Consider the following 17,609-nt stretch of genomic DNA (forward strand, 5'->3'; position numbering starts at 1 on the left):
CAGGGATAAATACAGAAAGTGGACAAAATACAATGTAGAGCTTTTCTTTTGGGGGAAAAAGGGGAGAAAGGGGTAGAATTTCGATCAAAAGGGATCGTGAGAAAAAAAACATGGGGAAAGCCGATCAATAGGGATCGTGTATCACAGTCAATGTAAAAAGGGGGAACAGATTAGGTTTATCCGTGGAGAGGAAAGCCTACGGAAAAGACCACGGTCACCTCAGGCTTTTTTTAAAAAAAGGTACATGAAAGTAAGTACCTTTTCTCTCTTTTTCTTACATGTTTATGCTTAAACTGGTGTCGTCTTTCATTCTTGCCACATTTACCCATTTTTTATTGAAACATTCATTCGATAACACTTTCCTCTCTATTCTTATCCTCCTTTTCAAGTGGTATTTGAAAAAGTTGACGAGAGACTGACCAGAGAGGGAAGTGTTTGTTTGTAAACCTTTCAAACGCGTCCACCACACGCACTCTTTTGCCATAGCTATCAGTGTTACAAAAACCGTTTTTCCTTCCCGTTTAAAGGAAGGTGGCGGAACAATATTCACGATAGACTCGGCTGATAAGTGGGCTAGTCCCACACGCGACAACAGCCGTTCGACGAAGGTCCACAGTTCTAAAATATCTGGACACTGCACGAGTGCGTGCAGAACGGTTTCGTCGCTCTGACCGCATCTCAGGCAGGTCGGTCCGGTGGTTTTCGAACCGTGTCTGTAGATCTTCTCTCCAACTGGTAGTGCGTCTCGATAGCATTGCCAAGCCAGGGATCTCTGGAAATTATCCATAGGCCCCGGCCCGAACGTCGTCTTGAAAAGGCGGGTTAGGAATTTCTCGTCGACACCCAGGTTTGCCCCGAGAGTGTCGTCAGACCTCCCCTCCACTAGTCCTCTATAGAACGCATTGGTCGTTTGGAAGTTGCACAAGTTTGATCCCGGACGGCAGAGCTGTTGTAGAGCTTGGCGACACTCGCGGTGCCAATCACCCAGTTTCGGTCTCTTCCTGATCCATGTTTGCAGTTCGGTGAGTGAGACGAGCTGCGGGAAGGCGTGCCTCACAAATGGCGCCCACACCTGTTCACCGTCGTCAATGAAGTTCCAGAGATGCCGCAGTCTCAGCGCATGTCTGCGCATCATTAACCACGGCATCCCCAGTCCTCCACGTAACGGTTGTTGACAGCAAATGGATCGCCTCACCATCGGAACGCCACCCTTCCACAGAAAGCGGAAAAGTATGCGGGAGGGTTACTGAGTCTGGTTTCACTGATAGCTATGATTTCTATGTTGTGACTTGATGTCATTTAGAAGATAGATAACCTTGCTTCCAAGCTGACGCCAAGCCACGTACATTTACACAACCTAATTTAAGCATAATTCACGTCGAAATTTGTGTTTCATACACAACAGTAAAAGGGACAAGGGAGAAGGTTACTTACTCATTTCGAAAGTTTTAGCTTCCTCTTCTTTTGAAGTATCTTGGAGGAGGTTTTTGAAGAGTTTCTTTGATAAATATGTTTGGAACCCCCCAACCGCATTCGGAAAGAGGGTTTTGAGTGTGTGGTGCTGCGTTTGTGTGATGTGAACTATCTTGATGTGTTTCGGTGGTGTAGTGCGTGGATGATTGTTAAGCTTATAATAATCTTCAGAAATGTTTGTGTGAGATATGATGTAGTCCATTAGGCTTGTGTTTTTTGTGTCTAACGCTGATAGCATTGTGTGTGTTTTTGTGATGTTGGTGCTGGTTTGGTTGTGCAAGGGTCTTTCAGCGGTTACATATTTCCCTGCTTTGCATGCATTTAATTTTGGTATTGTTTTTGATCTTTTTCTTTTACCTCCTGTGGCTATTTGCCATTCTGTAGAACTTTCATCGTTAGACGAAATGACTGACGAATCAGAAGTGGGTAAAGACAAAGCATTTGGTTCTATTTGTGTGTTTGTAGATGGTGTTGTGGTGTGTGGTGCGTGTGTTGTTGGGGAATTGGGAGTAGTATTGGTCTCTTCGTTCTCAGTGGTTGTCTTCTTGGTTGTTGTTCTTGGTGTTGGTGTTGGTCTGTCTTTAGTTGTTGTTGGTGGTGTTGTTTCTGTTTTTGGTGCAGGTGGTGGTGTTGTTTGGTTGGGTTGGTTTGTTCGTTGTTGCCGTTCTTTCGTTTTCGCATATAGCTGCTTGATCAGTTGTGCATACGGTGTGTGGGTAATAATGCTGGTGTTTTGGGTTTTTGGTTTTCCCGTGGCTGTTGTTGTTGTTCGTGTTGTTGTTGCTGTTGTTTCGCGGCAGAATTGCAATCCTTTTGAAAGTGAGCTTCACTGCCGCATATGTAACAGCGTGGTCGTCTGCCTTCCACCACTACATACAGCCTTTGCGCTGATGGTAACTGTATGTAGGTGGGTATTTTATTTAGTGACTCCTGGGTAATAAGGAGAAGGATCTCCATTTTTTTACCCACCCACTGTTGCTGTTCAGAAACAGTAATTTGTAATATGTCGACCTCCTCCATATCGACACATACGGCTGATGTTATCCATAGTGTGTCTACCATGGGAGGAATATTTTTTATGATAACCTTTGTTACCCTCTGACCAAGGTAACTCGGTATCATTGTTATGTCTTCTGTCTTAAGAGTTAGCGTTGAGAATCGTTTCGCTAACTCTTCACTTTGAAAAATAACTTGCACATGGGCAAATTTATGCCACCAAGTAACATAATCTTTATGTGGTCATACAAATCGCAAGCATTTTTAGATCTTTTCTGTGCTTGCTTTTTCTGTTTTTTTTTGTTTTGGAGTTTAAAATTTTATAAATAATTGTCTTTTTGTTTGTGTCTTCTAAAATGTCTTGTGGTATGTTGATCCGTACCTCGTCATTTTCTTTGGTAAGTAAAGCCTTTGTATCTTTTATCTGCTGTGCAGTAAAAGATGCTACCATCGTTTTTTGCCTTATCGCCTCGGCGAAGTCTGTTTTGATCTTGTTATTGTTGTTGTTGTTGGTGTTGCTGGTGTTGATGGCAGAGGTGACAGTTGTTGCTGTATTAGCGTTGTTGTTGGCGGTTGTGATGCTGGTAGGTGTTGTTGTTGTGGCAGATTGACCTTCTTTTTGTGTACACCTCTAACCTTCACATGAGTTACGAAGTGGCGGGAAATTTTTCTCATAATTTTTTTCGGCGTTCAGGCGTATTTGAGCAAATTGTTTGGCAATCATGCTCTTCTCTTTCTCTCCTTCCGTTGTCTGTGGTGAAAGGAACAAAAGAGGAGTGGAGTTGTTGTTGTTTTTGTTATTGTTGTTCTTGGTGGTAGTGGTGGCTGCGAAGTCGGTGGCAGTAGTGGTTTTGGTTTTGTTCTCGTTGGTGGTGGTAGTAGAGGTGGTGAAGGCAGTAGTTGTAAACGCAGCCTTCCTGGTCTTGTGTTCGTTCATGTGGAACGACTTGTTTGTCAGTCTCCTTGCCTGCTATTAGAGGCAAATCGACCACGTGCAAAGGCCTAGCCATATTTGTTTTACGAAATATGGCAAATAAGCCGGAGAAAAATCAAAAACTTTTGGAAATAAACTCCAAAAGGAGCCACTTCCTATTACAAAAATCCAATAGGGTCGAAGTGTATAGTCTTATACACCTCTTCCACAAAAAAATATTTAAAAACTGCAAAATTTTGACATATAAAAAGTCAACTTACTTGCGAGCCGATGCGACATGCATCCGTCCAGATCAGAGATAGATATCATTTTATTATAGCCACACAGGGCTAAATACAGAAAATGGACAATTTACAAAGTAGAGCTTTTCTTGGGGGGGGGGGGGATAATTTCGATCAAAAGGGATCGCGGGAAGAAAAAAAAAACGTGGGGGGGGGCGATCAATAGGGATCGTGTATCACAGTCGATGTAAAAAACGGGGAACAGATTAGGTTTATCCGTGGAGAGAAAAGCCTACGGAAAAGACCACGGTCACCTCAGGCTTTTTTTTTTAAGAAAAGGTACATGAAAGTAAGTACCTTCTCTCTTTTTGTCTCTTTTTGTTACAAGTCTATGCTTAAAATGGTGTCGTCTTTCATTCTTACCATTCTTGCCACATTTACCCATTTGTTATTGAAACTTTCATTCGACAACACTTTCCTCTCTATCCTCATCCTCCTTTTCAAGTGGTACTTGAAAAAGTTGACGAGGGACTGACCAGAGAGGAAAGTGTTTGTTTGTAGACCTTTCAAGCGCGTCCACCACACGCATTCTTTTGCCATAGCTATCAGTGTTACAAAAACCGTTTTTCCTTCCCGTTTAAAGGAAGGTGGCGGAACAATATTCACGATAGACTCGGCTGATAAGTGGGCTCGTCCCACACGCGACAACAGCCGTTCGACGAAGGTCCACAGCTCTAAAATGTCTGGACACTGCACGAGTGCGTGCAGAACGGTTTCGTCGCTCTGACCGCATCTCGGGCAGGTCGGTCCGGTGGTTTTCGAACCGTGTCTGTAGATCTTCTCTCGAACTGGTAGTGCGTCTCGATAGCATTGCCAAGCCAGGGATCTCTGGAAATTATCCATTGGCCCCGGCCCGAACGTCGTCTTGAAAAGGCGGGTTAGGAATTTCTCGTCGACACCCAGGTTTGCCCCGAGAGTGTCGTCAGACCTCCCCTCCACTAGTCCTCTATAGAACGCATTGGTCGTTTGGAAGTTGCACAAGTTTGATCCCGGACGGCAGAGCTGTTGTAGAGCTTGGCGACACTCGCGGTGCCAATCGCCCAGTTTCGGTCTCTTCCTGATCCATGTTTGCAGTTCGGTGAGTGAGACGAGCTGCGGGAAGGCGTGCCTCACAAATGGCGCCCACACCTGTTCACCGTCGTCAATGAAGTTCCAGAGGTGCCGCAGTCTCAGCGCATGTCTGCGCATCATTAACCACGGCATCCCCAGTCCTCCACGTAACGGTTGTTGACAGCAAATGGATCGCCTCACCATCGGAACGCCACACTTCCACAGAAAGCGGAAAAGTATGCGTTCTAGTTTCGTGATGGTGGCATCGGGACAAGGCACGACGGTCAGGCGGTAATCGTTGACTGATGCGATATACACATTAGCCACCTCCACCCGGCCTTTTAGAGATAACTTTCTCTCAGCCCATGTTTGGCTGAGTTTGATCACTCTACTGGTGATCTCGTCCCAGTTCTTATCCATTTGGAGGACTGAACCAGACCCCGAGCAGTTTAACCGGTCCGTCCGTCCAGCGTCCCACTACGGAGTCACTGTTGGACGGTATGGGCTTGCTTCTCCAGGTGCCGAGTAACAAACCCACTGACTTTTCCGGGTTAATTTTTGCTCCTGTCACCGTTTCGTATTCTTTAAGTGTCTCGCCTAGCATCTCGACGTGCTTTTCGCTCGACACTATGACGGTGACATCGTCCGCATATGCAGACACGCTCGTCCCGCAACCCAGCTCTCGTGGGATACCCCTCAGTGTCGCCAGCTTCCGCAGTAGTGGTTCGAGCGTCAATACATACAGAAGCGCCGACAGGGGACATCCCTGACGGACCGAACGCGTGATGTCGAACGGTTTTGACAGGTGACCGTTTACCCGAATTACCGATCGGATGCCGCTATACAAGGCAGCGATCCAACCGCGGAAGACGGGACCAAAGCCAGCTGCCCTGAGGACGGCCGCCAGGTATCGATGGTCGACCCTATCGAAGGCTTTAGATTGATCTAAATTGATCAGCGCCCCACCCATGCCAGGATCCTTAACTACCCTGTCCATGATGTAGCGCATGAGGTGGAGGTTGTCATGGATACTTCTGCCCGGCACGGCGCATGTTTGCGCCCTGTCGACCAGTTTATCGATGACAAGCGCCAACCTCTCGGCTATTACTTTGGCCAAAATTTTCAAATCTGCGTTGAGCAGAGTGATGGGCCTCAAATTATCTATAAAATTCCCCTTGTTTGGGTCTTTCTTCAGCAATGTCACTGCACCTCGGCTCACGAAACCGGGAATTCTCCCGTTTTGTTGCCAGTTGCAGTAGACTGATGCCAAGAGGTCGCCAAACAAGTCTGGCATTTGACAATACAGCTCGTAGGGTAGACCATCCAATCCAGGCGACTTATCCCTCGCGCAGCCCGCCATAGCATCCCTTACTTCAGCAGCTGTGATGGGACCCTCACAACACTCTGCCTCTCCCGCCGAGAGCCGCGGCAGGCCGGTCAGGTAGGCAGTGAAGTCTATCCTGCGTTCCGACCCACCGCTCGCACCGAACAGTCGAGCAAAGTGCTGTTGAAAGGCCCCACACATCCTTTCGGGTTCGAGCAAACTACATCCCTGTTCATCGATTAGAGACCGAATGGTGGCTCTGTTACCGCGTTGCGCCTCCGCCACCCGGGCTTCTCGCGCAGCTTCGATCCCTTCGTTCCTTAAGGCACGCATTTTAGCTCTGACGACGCAACCTTCGTGTTTGGCGTTGAGGTGTTGGTCGAGGGCCATCCTCGCAGCCAAAACGTTGGTTGCGCTGCCAGTTGTAAGTGCCTCTTCTAGTTTCTTAACTAAGTCTCCCTCTACTCTATTTCGATCTATCGCTAGTTCTTTACTAAACCTAATAGATTCCGATTTAATTGCCATTTTCAGGGCAAACCACCAGCGGTTGTTAACGATGGCTCCTGTTAACGCCCTCTTAATTAATTCGCTAATCCGGTTCCTGTAAACCTGCCGCGCTAAGAGCGAAGCGTTCAGTTTCCAGTAACCGGGACCCTGCCTATGTGTCTTATCTAAGTCGAGCGTACACGTCACAAACTTGTGATCTGTGTAGCTGACTATTTGAAATTGTGGACATCCTACACTATCTCTATCCGCTGTCCTACATAGAACTCTATCTAGATACGATCTCGACGATCCGACGCGGTTTGTCCAAGTCCACGTTGGCACGTTCGGATGGTCGAGTCGGAACCTGTCAGACAAATGGAAACGTCTGAGCAGGTCTTTGAGGCACTTACATCCCCTTCTACTCATATTCACTCCCACATAGTCTATATGCGTGTCCAAGGTAGCGTTCCAGTCCCCTACTAACAGTAAAGGTCGTGACGTTCCCAGGAAAACCTTTAGACGTCTAAGGAAATCCGCCCGACTCGTTAAGGACGGTGCATACACTGCCACCAGACGGAAAGCACACCCGTTTGTGCCATCGACGTCCAAGACAACCAGCCTACCCTCCGGGTCTAGGAATATTGGCCTTACTTTTAGGTTCAGACTCTTCTGGAAAAGCACCGCGGTACCACCACCACCCATGTTTGGCAGATAGGAAGAAAAATGAATGTCGAATTGTCCGCCAAACATGGACTTGAGGGCCCGCGGGTTACTGAGTCTGGTTTCACTGATAGCTATGATTTCTATGTTGTGTAACTTGATGTCATCTAGAAGATAGCCTTGCTTCCAAGCTGACGCCAAGCCACGTACATTTACACAACCTAATTTAAGCATAATTCACGTCGAAATTTGTGTTTCATACACAACAGTAAAAGAGACAAGGGAGAAGGTTACTTACTCGTTTCGAAAGTTTTAGCTTCCTCTTCTTTTGAAGTATCTTGGAGGAGGTTTTTGAAGAGTTTCTTTGATAAATATTTTTGGAACCCCCCAACCGCATTCGGAAAGAGGGTTTTGAGTGTGTGGTGCTGCGTTTGTGTGATGTGAACTATTTTGATGTGTTTCGGTGGTGTAGTGCGTGGATGATTGTTAAGCTTATAATCATCTTCAGAAATGTTTGTTTGCGATATGATGTAGTCCATTAGTCTTGTGTTTTTTGTGTCTATCGCTGATAGCATTGTGTGTGTTTTTGTGATGTTGGTGCTGGTTTGTTTGTGCAAGGGGCTTTCAGCGGTTACATATTTCCCTGCTTTGCATGCATTTAATTTTGGGGTTGTTTTTTATCTTTTTCTTTTACTTCCTGTGGCTATTTGCCATTCTGTAGAACTTTCATCGTTAGACGAAATGTCTGACGAATCAGAAGTGGGTAAAGGCAAAGCATTTGGTTCTATTTGTGTGTTTGTCGATGGTGTTGTGGTGTGTGGTGTGTGTGGTGTGTGTGTTGTTGGGGAATTGGGAATAGTATTGGTCTTTTCTTCGTTTTCAGTGGTTGTCTTCTTGGTTGTTGTTCTTGGTGTTGGTGTTGGTCTGTCTTTAGTTGTTGGTGGTGGTGTTGTTTCTGTTTTTGACTCAGGTGGTGGTGTTGTTTGGTTGGGTTGGTTTGTTCGTTGTTGCCGTTCTTTCGTTTTCGCATATAGCTGCTTGATCAGTTGTGCATACGGTGTGTGGGTAATAATGCTGGTGTTTTGGGTTTTTGGTTTTCCCGTGGCTGTTGTTGTTGTTGTTGCTGTTGTTTCGCGGCAGAATTGCAGTCCTTTTGGAAGTGAGCTTCACTGCCACATATGTAACAGCGTGGACGTCTGCCTTCCACCACTACATACAGCCTTTGCGTTGATGGTAACTTTATGTAGGTGGGTATTTTATTTAGTTACTCCTGGGTAATATGGAGAAGGATCTCCATTTTTTTACCCACCCACTGTTGCTTTTCAGAGATAGATAGATAGATAGATAGATAGATAGGTATATAGGTAGATAGATAGATAGATAGATAGATAGACAGACAGACAGACAGACAGACAGGTAGGTAGATAGATAAATAGATAGATAGATAGATAGATAGATAGATAGATAGATAGGTAGGTAGGTAGGTAGGTAGGTAGGTAGGTAGATAGATAGATAGATAGATAAATAGATAGATAGATAGATAGATACATTTCTTTTATTAGCCACATAGGGCTCAACACAGATGGGACAAATACAATGTAGAGCTTTTCTTTGGGGGGGGGGGAGGAGAGAAAGAGGAAAAAAGGGGGGTCGATCAAAAGGGATCGTAGGAAAGAAAAAAGGGGGGAGTTCGATCAAAAGGGATCGGGGAAAAAAAGCGATCAATAGGGATCGTGTATCACAGTAATATTCTCGTGAGGGAAGGAGAGTTTAGGTTTAGCCGTGGAAAGAAAAGCCTACGGAAATGACCACGGTAACCTTGGTCAATATTGTCATTGTTACTGAAGATACTATAACAGTAAGTGACTCTCTTTTGCCTTTTTGTTTTTTTTCTTGATGTTTTTTACTCCTTTATAGGGTTATATTCACACGTGCCATTCTTGCTACATTCACCCATCTTTTTTTTTTTTTGTAGCATTCACTAGACAAGACTTCCCTTTCTACTCACAATTTCCTCTTCAGGTGATACTTGAAGAAGTTGATCAGAAATTGCCCAGAGAGGAAAGTCTTTGTCTCTAGACCTTTCAGACGCATCCACCATACACATTCTTTCACCATAGCCACAAGTACGATGAAAATAGCTCTTCCTTCCCGTTTAAAGGAAGGAGGCGCGACAATATTCACGATAGACTCGGCTGATAGACCGACTCGTCCCACACACGATAGCAGTTGTTCGACGTAAGCCCACAGCTCGGAAATGGTCGGACACTGTACGAGTGCATGCAGAACGGTTTCGTCGCCCTGCCCATATCTCGGACAGGTCGGCCCCGTGTTTCTCGATCCATGCCTGTAGAGCTTATCCCGAACGGGGAGTGCTTCTCGATAACACTGCCAGGCCAGGGATCTCTGGAAGTTGCCCATAGGTCCCGGCCCGAAGGTCGTCTTAAACAGGCGGGTCAGGTATTCCTCGTCGACGCCCAGGTTCGCCCCGAGATCGTCGTCGTACCTTCCCTCCACTAATCCTCTATAGAATGCATTTGTTGTGATGCAGTCGCTCAAGGTTGACCCGGGGTGTTGCAGTTGCCGGAGAGCAACGCGACACTCGCGGTGCCATTCGCCCTTCCTCGGCCTCTTCTTGATCCACGACTGCAGTTCGGTCATGGAGATGAGCTGCGGGAAAGCGCGTCGCACAAACGGCGACCACACCTGTTCACCGTTGTCTACGTAGAGCCGGAGATGTCGCAGTCTCAGCGCGTGTCTGCGCATCATCAACCACGGCATGCCCAGTTCTCCTTTTAACGGGTGTTGGCAGCAAATGGATCGCCTGACCATCGGAACGCTTCCTTTCCACAAGAAGCGGAAGAGGATGCGTTCCAGCTTGGTGATGGTAGGGTCGGGACAAGGAACGACGGTCAGGCGGTAGTAGATGACGGACGCGATCTATGTGTTAGCCACCTCCGCCCGACCTTTTAGGGATAGCTTCCTCTCGGCCCATTGCCGGGCTAGAGTGGCCACCCTTCTCGTTATCTCGTCCCAGTTCTTCTCCGTTTGCAGGTCCGGACCAAACCAGACCCTGAGCAACTCAACCGGACCATCAGTCCAACGACTCACGACGGAGGCGCTGCTTGACGGCATGGGCTTGCTTCTCCAGGTGCCGAGCCGCAAGCCCACTGACTTATCCCGGTTGATTTTCGCTCCTGTTACCGCTTCGTAGTCTTTCAGTGTCTCGCCGACAAGCTCGATGTGCTTTTGGCTAGACACTATGACGGTGACGTCGTCCGTGTATGCCGACACGCTCGTCCCGCATCCCAACTCTCGCGGGATGCCCCTCAGCGCCGCCAGCTTCCGCAGTAGTGGCTCGAGAGTCAATACGTACAGGAACGACGAGAAGGGGAATCCCTGACGGACCGAACGTGCAATGTCGAAGGGTCTTGATAGATGCTCATTGACGCGAACGGATGCCTCTGTACAAGGCAGCCATCCAGCCATCCAGCCGCGGAAAAAGGGAACGAAGCCGGCCGCTATGAGGACAGCCTCCAAGTATTGATGGTCTACGCTATCGAAAGCTTTCGATTGATCTAAATTGATCAGGGCCCCACCCATGCCAGATTCCTTAACTACCCGCTCTATGATGTAGCGCATCAGATGGAGGTTGTCATGGATGCTCCGGCCCGGCACGGTGCACGTTTGCGCCTTGCTGACCAGTTTCTCAATGACAAGCGCCAACCGCTTGGCTAACACCTTGGCCAAAATTTTCAGGTCTGCATTGAGCAGAGTGATAGGCTTAAAGTTATCTATGACGTCTCCCTTGTTTGGATCTTTCTTCAGCAGCGTTACGGCTCCTCGGATCACAATACCAGGAATGCTTCCGTTCTGCTGCCAGTTGCAGTACACCGCCGCCAAGACGTCTCCAAACAAGTCTGGCATACAGTTGTAAAGCTCGTAGGGCAGACCATCCAAACCCGGAGATTTGTCTCTCGAGCATCCCGCCATCGCGTCCCTCACTTCTGCCGCCGTGATGGCACCTTCGCAGCACTCCGCCTCTCTTGCCGAGAGTCGTGGCAGGCTGTGCAGGTAGGCACTAAAGTCCACCCTGCGTTCTCGCTCGCCACTCGTCCCAAACAGTCGAGCAAAGTGCCACTGAAAGGCCTCACACATTTTGCTTGGCTCGAGCAGTTCGCGCCCCTGTTCGTCCACCAGAGACCGAATGGTGGCTTTGTTGGCCTGTTGCACCTCCGCCATCCGGGGCTCTCGCGCGGCTCCGACACCTTCGTTCCTTAGAGCACGCATCCTAACCCTGACAACGCATCCTTCGTGTTTGGCGTTGAAGTGTTGTTCTAGGGCCAACCTCGCCGCCAAAACGTCGGATGCGATGCCACTTCTAATTGCTTCTTGTAGCTTCTTAACTAGCTCACCCTCTACTCTGTTTCTGTCTATGGCTAGTGCTTTGCTAGATAGATAGACAGATAAATAGATAGATAAATAGATAGATAGAGAGAGAGAGAGAGAGAGAGAGAGAGAGAGAGTATACTGAGAAAACTAAAACTGTTTTGGTTACTACTGTAATATGACATAAGTCTTTCATTCTTTATTTTCTTAAAACAGAAATGGATAAGCTGATGACAAGCTTCCACCAGGGAACTGCACCATTTAATGCCACCTTTCAAGTTAGAGTATATAATTCTTTAAGGATGTCAGGTACAGTTTCCCTGCTCCGGACTACTAAATTTCTCCCCGTAGATCGGGGCGAAGCGAGTGAAGTTTTCACCAAAGCGACCCAGTACTCAACAAAAGAGGACACCCCAAGAAGTTACATTGAAGAACTTGGTACCAACTTTATGGAATATAAGAAAGACGATTTTAAAATCGGTCCCGTCGACGTTCAGCTTTCGAAATCATTTAAAGAGCTGAAAGAAATTAAACTCTCTCCCAGCGACTTAGTAGACGGATCAGAAATCGGTTTCATAGATTCAATAGCTATCGATAAGTTTACTGAAAACGAATCGGAAATTGGTATTGATCGCTGGCTCTGGTCAGAATCACGTTATCCCATCACTGTTTATCCAGTCATGCTAAAGGCAGATCCACATAAAGCAGAACGAATAAAAGAAATGCAGAAGTATCGTGACCTCTATAAGTTAAAATACGTAGAGGGCTTCCCTCTTAAGGTGAGTATATATCTGGTATTGTAATAAAAAGATGATTTTAATTGTTTTGTTTTCCATTTATTATTAAACTGAAAATGGTGAGAATTATATGGCTGAGTCTAGCTATGAATTCATCGCTTGCCGGGTAACCATAATACCGATTAGTGCGAATGGGCTCGGCTATATGTTTTGTAAACAAAATTCAAGAGAATATTTTATAATGTATATGAAATAATTTTAGACTTCTTACTCTGGTAGTTGTTATTAGCAATTGAATTTCCCATTACAGTTAAATTCCTCTGGCCAGGAATCGAACCTGCATCGTAGACTTAGAGCAACCAAGATGACAAGATGAAATGTCTAATTTTTTTGAGGAGAAGATTGTGGAAATTCTCCAAAAGACAAATTTTTCTATCCAGGTTGATGATAGCGGAATTCATAACCAAGCTATCCTTCTGGTCTATGTCAGATTCATCCATGAAGATGATATAAGGGAAGAAATGTAATTCATTAAAAGTTTGCCTGAAACTACTAATGGAGAAGATATATTCAATGAAGTAATGCGATATTTTAATGATGAAAATATTCCATTGACTAATTTGATCAACATTGCATCAGATGGGGCTGCAACTATGACTGGAAAAATGAAGACGTTGTTTCTAGAATGAAACCAGTTGCTCTTCATATTTTTTATACACATTGCATTATCCACAGACAGCATTTGGTTGCTAAGAATATTGGAGGACACATGGAAGAAGCACTCAACATTGCCATACATGCAATTAACTTTGTCAAATCAAACTCAGTGACTAATAGATTCTTTATGCAATTCTGTGAAGATGAAGATTTTAAAACCCTATTGCTTCACACAGAAATAAGATGGTTGTGAAAAGGCCTGAGCCTTGGAAGACTAGTGAATTGGTGGGAACCATTAATCAACTTTCTCATGTTCAAGAGTTAGATGACTCATTACAACACCAAGAAACAAGCTGATACAACTAAGAAAATTTTGGAAAGGCTTTCTGAGTTTAAATCAAAAATATTCTACTTGAGTGATATTTTTAAAACAGTGAATCTGCTTAACTTAGGGCTGCAAGGTAGAAAATCAGATTTGGTCACCTATTCTCAGAAGATAAAAGGGTGTATGGGGAAATTAAAAATTTTGGAAAAAAACAGTTTGAAAAAAAAAATTGGCATCATTTCAAAATTTTAACACCACAGCTCCTACATCAGAATGCATTGCTGCATGCATTATCCTTCTTGAAGGTCTTCATGTAGACTTTGAGAGAAGGTACAATGATTTATTAAAGATAGATTATCCACTCTGGTTTGTAGACCTAGAAAATTATGAGCCAGGAGATGAGAATTTTGAGTTGGCTGAAATGTTGTTGGATTTGAAAGAGAATATGAAATTAGGAAGAAGAGTTGAAAAAGAAGGTGTCTTTGCCTACATATCGATAAAGGAATCACACCCGACATGTAGAAGCAAGCATCATTTCTTTCCCTACCACATGGATGGTGGAATCTGCATTTTCAGCTGTTGTAGATATTTTAAGTAGAAAAAGAAATAAATTAGATGTGAACAGCAGAGCAACTATCAGACTAAGACTAAATGAGTTCATTAAAATTATGATATCTTGTATCAGAAACACCAATATCAAGCTAGTCACTAGCTGAATGGACTAAAAATGAACGACTTTATGAAAAAGGATTTTGATATCTTGTGTTTATCTTTGTTTACTAAAATAAATTTTAAATTTTATCTTTTGTTTGCTAAAATAAATTTTAGAGTGTAAATTGACTATTTTGTCTTTTCATTAAGTATTTTAGTGTGAAAATAGAACAGTATAAAGTAAAAGTAGAAGTGGTCCCTAGAAATGTTTTCAAGTAAAAAATGGTCCCTGGAACTGAAAAAGGTTGGGATCCACTGCTGTAAACGGTATGTAGAACTTCAGCTAATCGGAAGCCGTCTAGATGTGCCATTGAACGACGTGTTCCACAGCACTGCATTGTGTTGTAGCTATTGCTGATGTTGATGCAGTGTTATTGAAGGGTTGTTTTGGCTGCTATTTCTAACCCCTTATCTTTGTGTAATAATTCATGAAGATTTTTCAAATGCCCACAAGGATACACACATTATTGGCTGAAGGCGGCGAGATGGTAGAATCGTTAGCGCGCCGGGCGAAATGCGTAGCGGTATCTCGCCTGTCATTATGTCCTGAGTTCAAGTTCCTCTAAGGTCGACTTTGCCTTTCATCCTTTCGGGGTCGATAAATTAAGTACCACTGAAACGCTGGGGTCGATGTAATCGACTAGTCCCCTCCCCCAAAATTCCAGGCCTTGTGCCTATAATAGAAAGGATTATTTTATTAGTTGAAGGTTTCAAGTGACCGGTATTGATTGCTACTTTATATTATCGATCTCCTCCTCTGGAATTAGGAAAGTTAAACTGGATCGTGGTGGCATTTGATGTAAAGACGCAAGAAGACATAATTAAATAACACAATTTCAATTGGAAGGATGCTCATAAGTTAAATAATGTAATCAATTTTAACCATTTTCTGTTTTTACCTGGACAGTTGGAAACATTGCCGGGAGCGGAAAGCGCTTGCATATATTTGGTAAGAGCGAAAGTTTATGTTATATTTATGTTGTATTTGCACATATATGCATGCATGTGTATATATATATATATATATATATATATATATATATATATATATATATATATATATATATATATATATATATATATATATATATATAAATAGAGACATGTGGATGTATGAATAATTTATTTATATGATATAATGAGGTTGAAAGTTTTGGGGATTACTTAATTCCTAATGAGGACCTGACATCCTTGAATTGACTATATATATGTGTGTGTGTGAGTGTGTGTGTGTGTAAATTGAATAGAGTCAACAGGAAGAACTAAATTTATTAGTCTAATTTTTATAACAGTTCAACCATCAGTGCAGTGAAATAATGGAAGCACGCATAATGTTGAATTGAGTATATCAACATGAATCTTACTAGTTGAACAGTATGTTAAGGTAAAATTTGAAGTCCCAATCAACTGAAAATGATGAATAAAATGCTGAATCTACTAACAGTAGTGCTCTCTATCAATTAACAGCATCAAATGCTACGTTTAAGTGTGTGTGTGTGTGTGTGTGTCTGTGCGTGCGTGTGTGTGAGAGAAATAGATAGAGAGAGAAGAAGAAGAAGAAGAAGAAGGAGAGGAGGAGAGACAGGGAACGCGATAAATATACATCTGCTTTTTGTGCTTGTAACTGTATGTATGAGTAAGTATCTATGGGAAATATAGAAAACATGTATCGAATATATGTGCTGTCCGTATCAGTCACGTCTCTTTCCTCCCATGCAAACTTGACATTTCAGCCCTTAAATAAAACGAAACATTTTATTTCAGATAAGAATAGGATTTAGGAAAATTCAACAGAAGGTCCAAGATTGTGTTGCTGGATTAGTAATAAGTACACTGGAGAAGCTAGAAGACTTTGACTTGATTTACACCTATAGCCTACGTCCGCAGCCAAAGGTATGTACTTAGAATCGCTATATTTTTGAAAATACCTCATGTATTTTAGGAGGAACACACCTATTCAAACTCATACATACATACATACATACAATGACTAAATAGAGATAAATTATCCAGGCAGGTACCGCAACATTATAATCCAGGTACCGGCTAATCACACCAATAAGAAGCATCAAGGATCACTTAGGATGAGCAATCTCACTGTAATTCTTCTAATGAGTAAATCCGGGTTCGCTTCGTTGTATTATGAATATTTTCAGGTGTGTAAATCCAAAACAATTACAAAGAATACGGAGATTGATACTTTTTCAAATTTTTCTTTAATCCTTTTTTACACACACACACACACATACACACACACACACACACACACACACACACACACACACGCCTGTATATATGTATGTATGTATATATCGATATTTGTATGTATGTATGTATGTATGTATGTATGTATGTATGTTTGTTGAAGCATGTCTCTAGGAGAAGGTCACTCTGATATAAAACCAAATATGAAGGGAATGGCATTGGACATTTTGGGGATCTTTGGTTTGTGCTAGAGATTACGGCGCTCCCACATCCCTGAGCCTGCGACTTATATTGGCACCAGGCATCTTACTCCGGCTTGTCTCTGGATAATGTCAATAAAGTGGAGAGGGTCTATGAGGTGTTGTGCAAGCCTCAGTGGACCTAAAACTCAGCACAGGCATTGCCGACACCTACTCTTTTTTTCCTATATATATTTATCTTATTTTTAGTATATATTTATCTTATTTTTAATATATATTTATCTTATTTTTAGTATATGTTTATCTTATTTTTAGCATATATTTTCTTCATTTTTAGTATATATTTTTATTTTATATATATATATATATATATATATATATATATATATATATATATATATATATATATATATATATATATATATATATATATATATATATATTATATTCGGAAGTCCTGCGGCGATGGGAAGGTGGTGAAGCATGCAGACCTGACGGGTTGGAAGTATGTAGTCAGCGACCTGCACGTAGGCGGCCCATGCTAGATATAAAGTCGTCTCCTTGTCGCCCAAGACAGCGGTAGGATTCGGTTGCTGCATGGGTGTCTGAGCAGCTCCATTTGGAGAGGGCACTGCTCACCCGGAGACCGGGGAGGTTCTAGAAAAGGTGAACCAAAAATTGCCTGTCTTTCCATATCTGGTCAGTTTAGCGCGACTGACGGATGTCTATCCTGCGCTCGAAAAACAAAGAGTCTTTTATTTATACAATCTGGACGGAACTTAAACATTTCATGTTGGAATGTGCGCACCCTGTTGGACAACAAGAGTGATTGTAGGCCTGAAAGACGCACTGCACTTGTTGCTTGTGAGCTGAACCGTTATAAAATTGATATAGCTGCACTCTCAGAGACTCGTCTAGAAGATGATGGTCAGCTTGAGGAAGTAGGAGGTGGATACACCTTTTTTTGGAATGGAAAGCAGAAGGAGGAGCGCAGAGAGGCTGGTGTTAGTTTTGCAGTCCGATCTGATATCCTTAAGAAGTTGGAAGAGCTCCCTGTTCCTATAAATGAACGTATAATGACGCTACGGTTGCACTTGAAGGGTAAGCGGTTTGTTACTCTAATAAGTGCCTATGCACCTACTTTGACTAGCTGTGATGAAGATAAAACAATGTTTTATACC

The 17,609-nt window shown here is 43.6% G+C and overlaps 1 protein-coding gene across 1 annotated transcript in view; it reads left to right on the top strand.

Moving 5' to 3' along the window:
* LOC106875886 (allene oxide synthase-lipoxygenase protein) overlaps positions 1 to 17,609 on the top strand; it is a 74,096-nt gene that overhangs the window by 16,988 nt on the left and 39,499 nt on the right. The window contains exons 4-6 of the mRNA XM_089359102.1: positions 11,810 to 12,372; positions 14,931 to 14,972; positions 15,788 to 15,916. Of these exons, the coding sequence (XP_089215228.1) occupies positions 11,812 to 12,372; positions 14,931 to 14,972; positions 15,788 to 15,916 (732 nt within the window). The 5' untranslated portion in view covers positions 11,810 to 11,811. The remainder of the gene's footprint in view (positions 1 to 11,809; positions 12,373 to 14,930; positions 14,973 to 15,787; positions 15,917 to 17,609) is intronic.

Source organism: Octopus bimaculoides, chromosome 10 (genome assembly GCF_046866305.1).
Source record: "Octopus bimaculoides isolate indiv1 chromosome 10, ASM4686630v1, whole genome shotgun sequence".
NCBI classification, from domain to species: domain Eukaryota; kingdom Metazoa; phylum Mollusca; class Cephalopoda; order Octopoda; family Octopodidae; genus Octopus; species Octopus bimaculoides.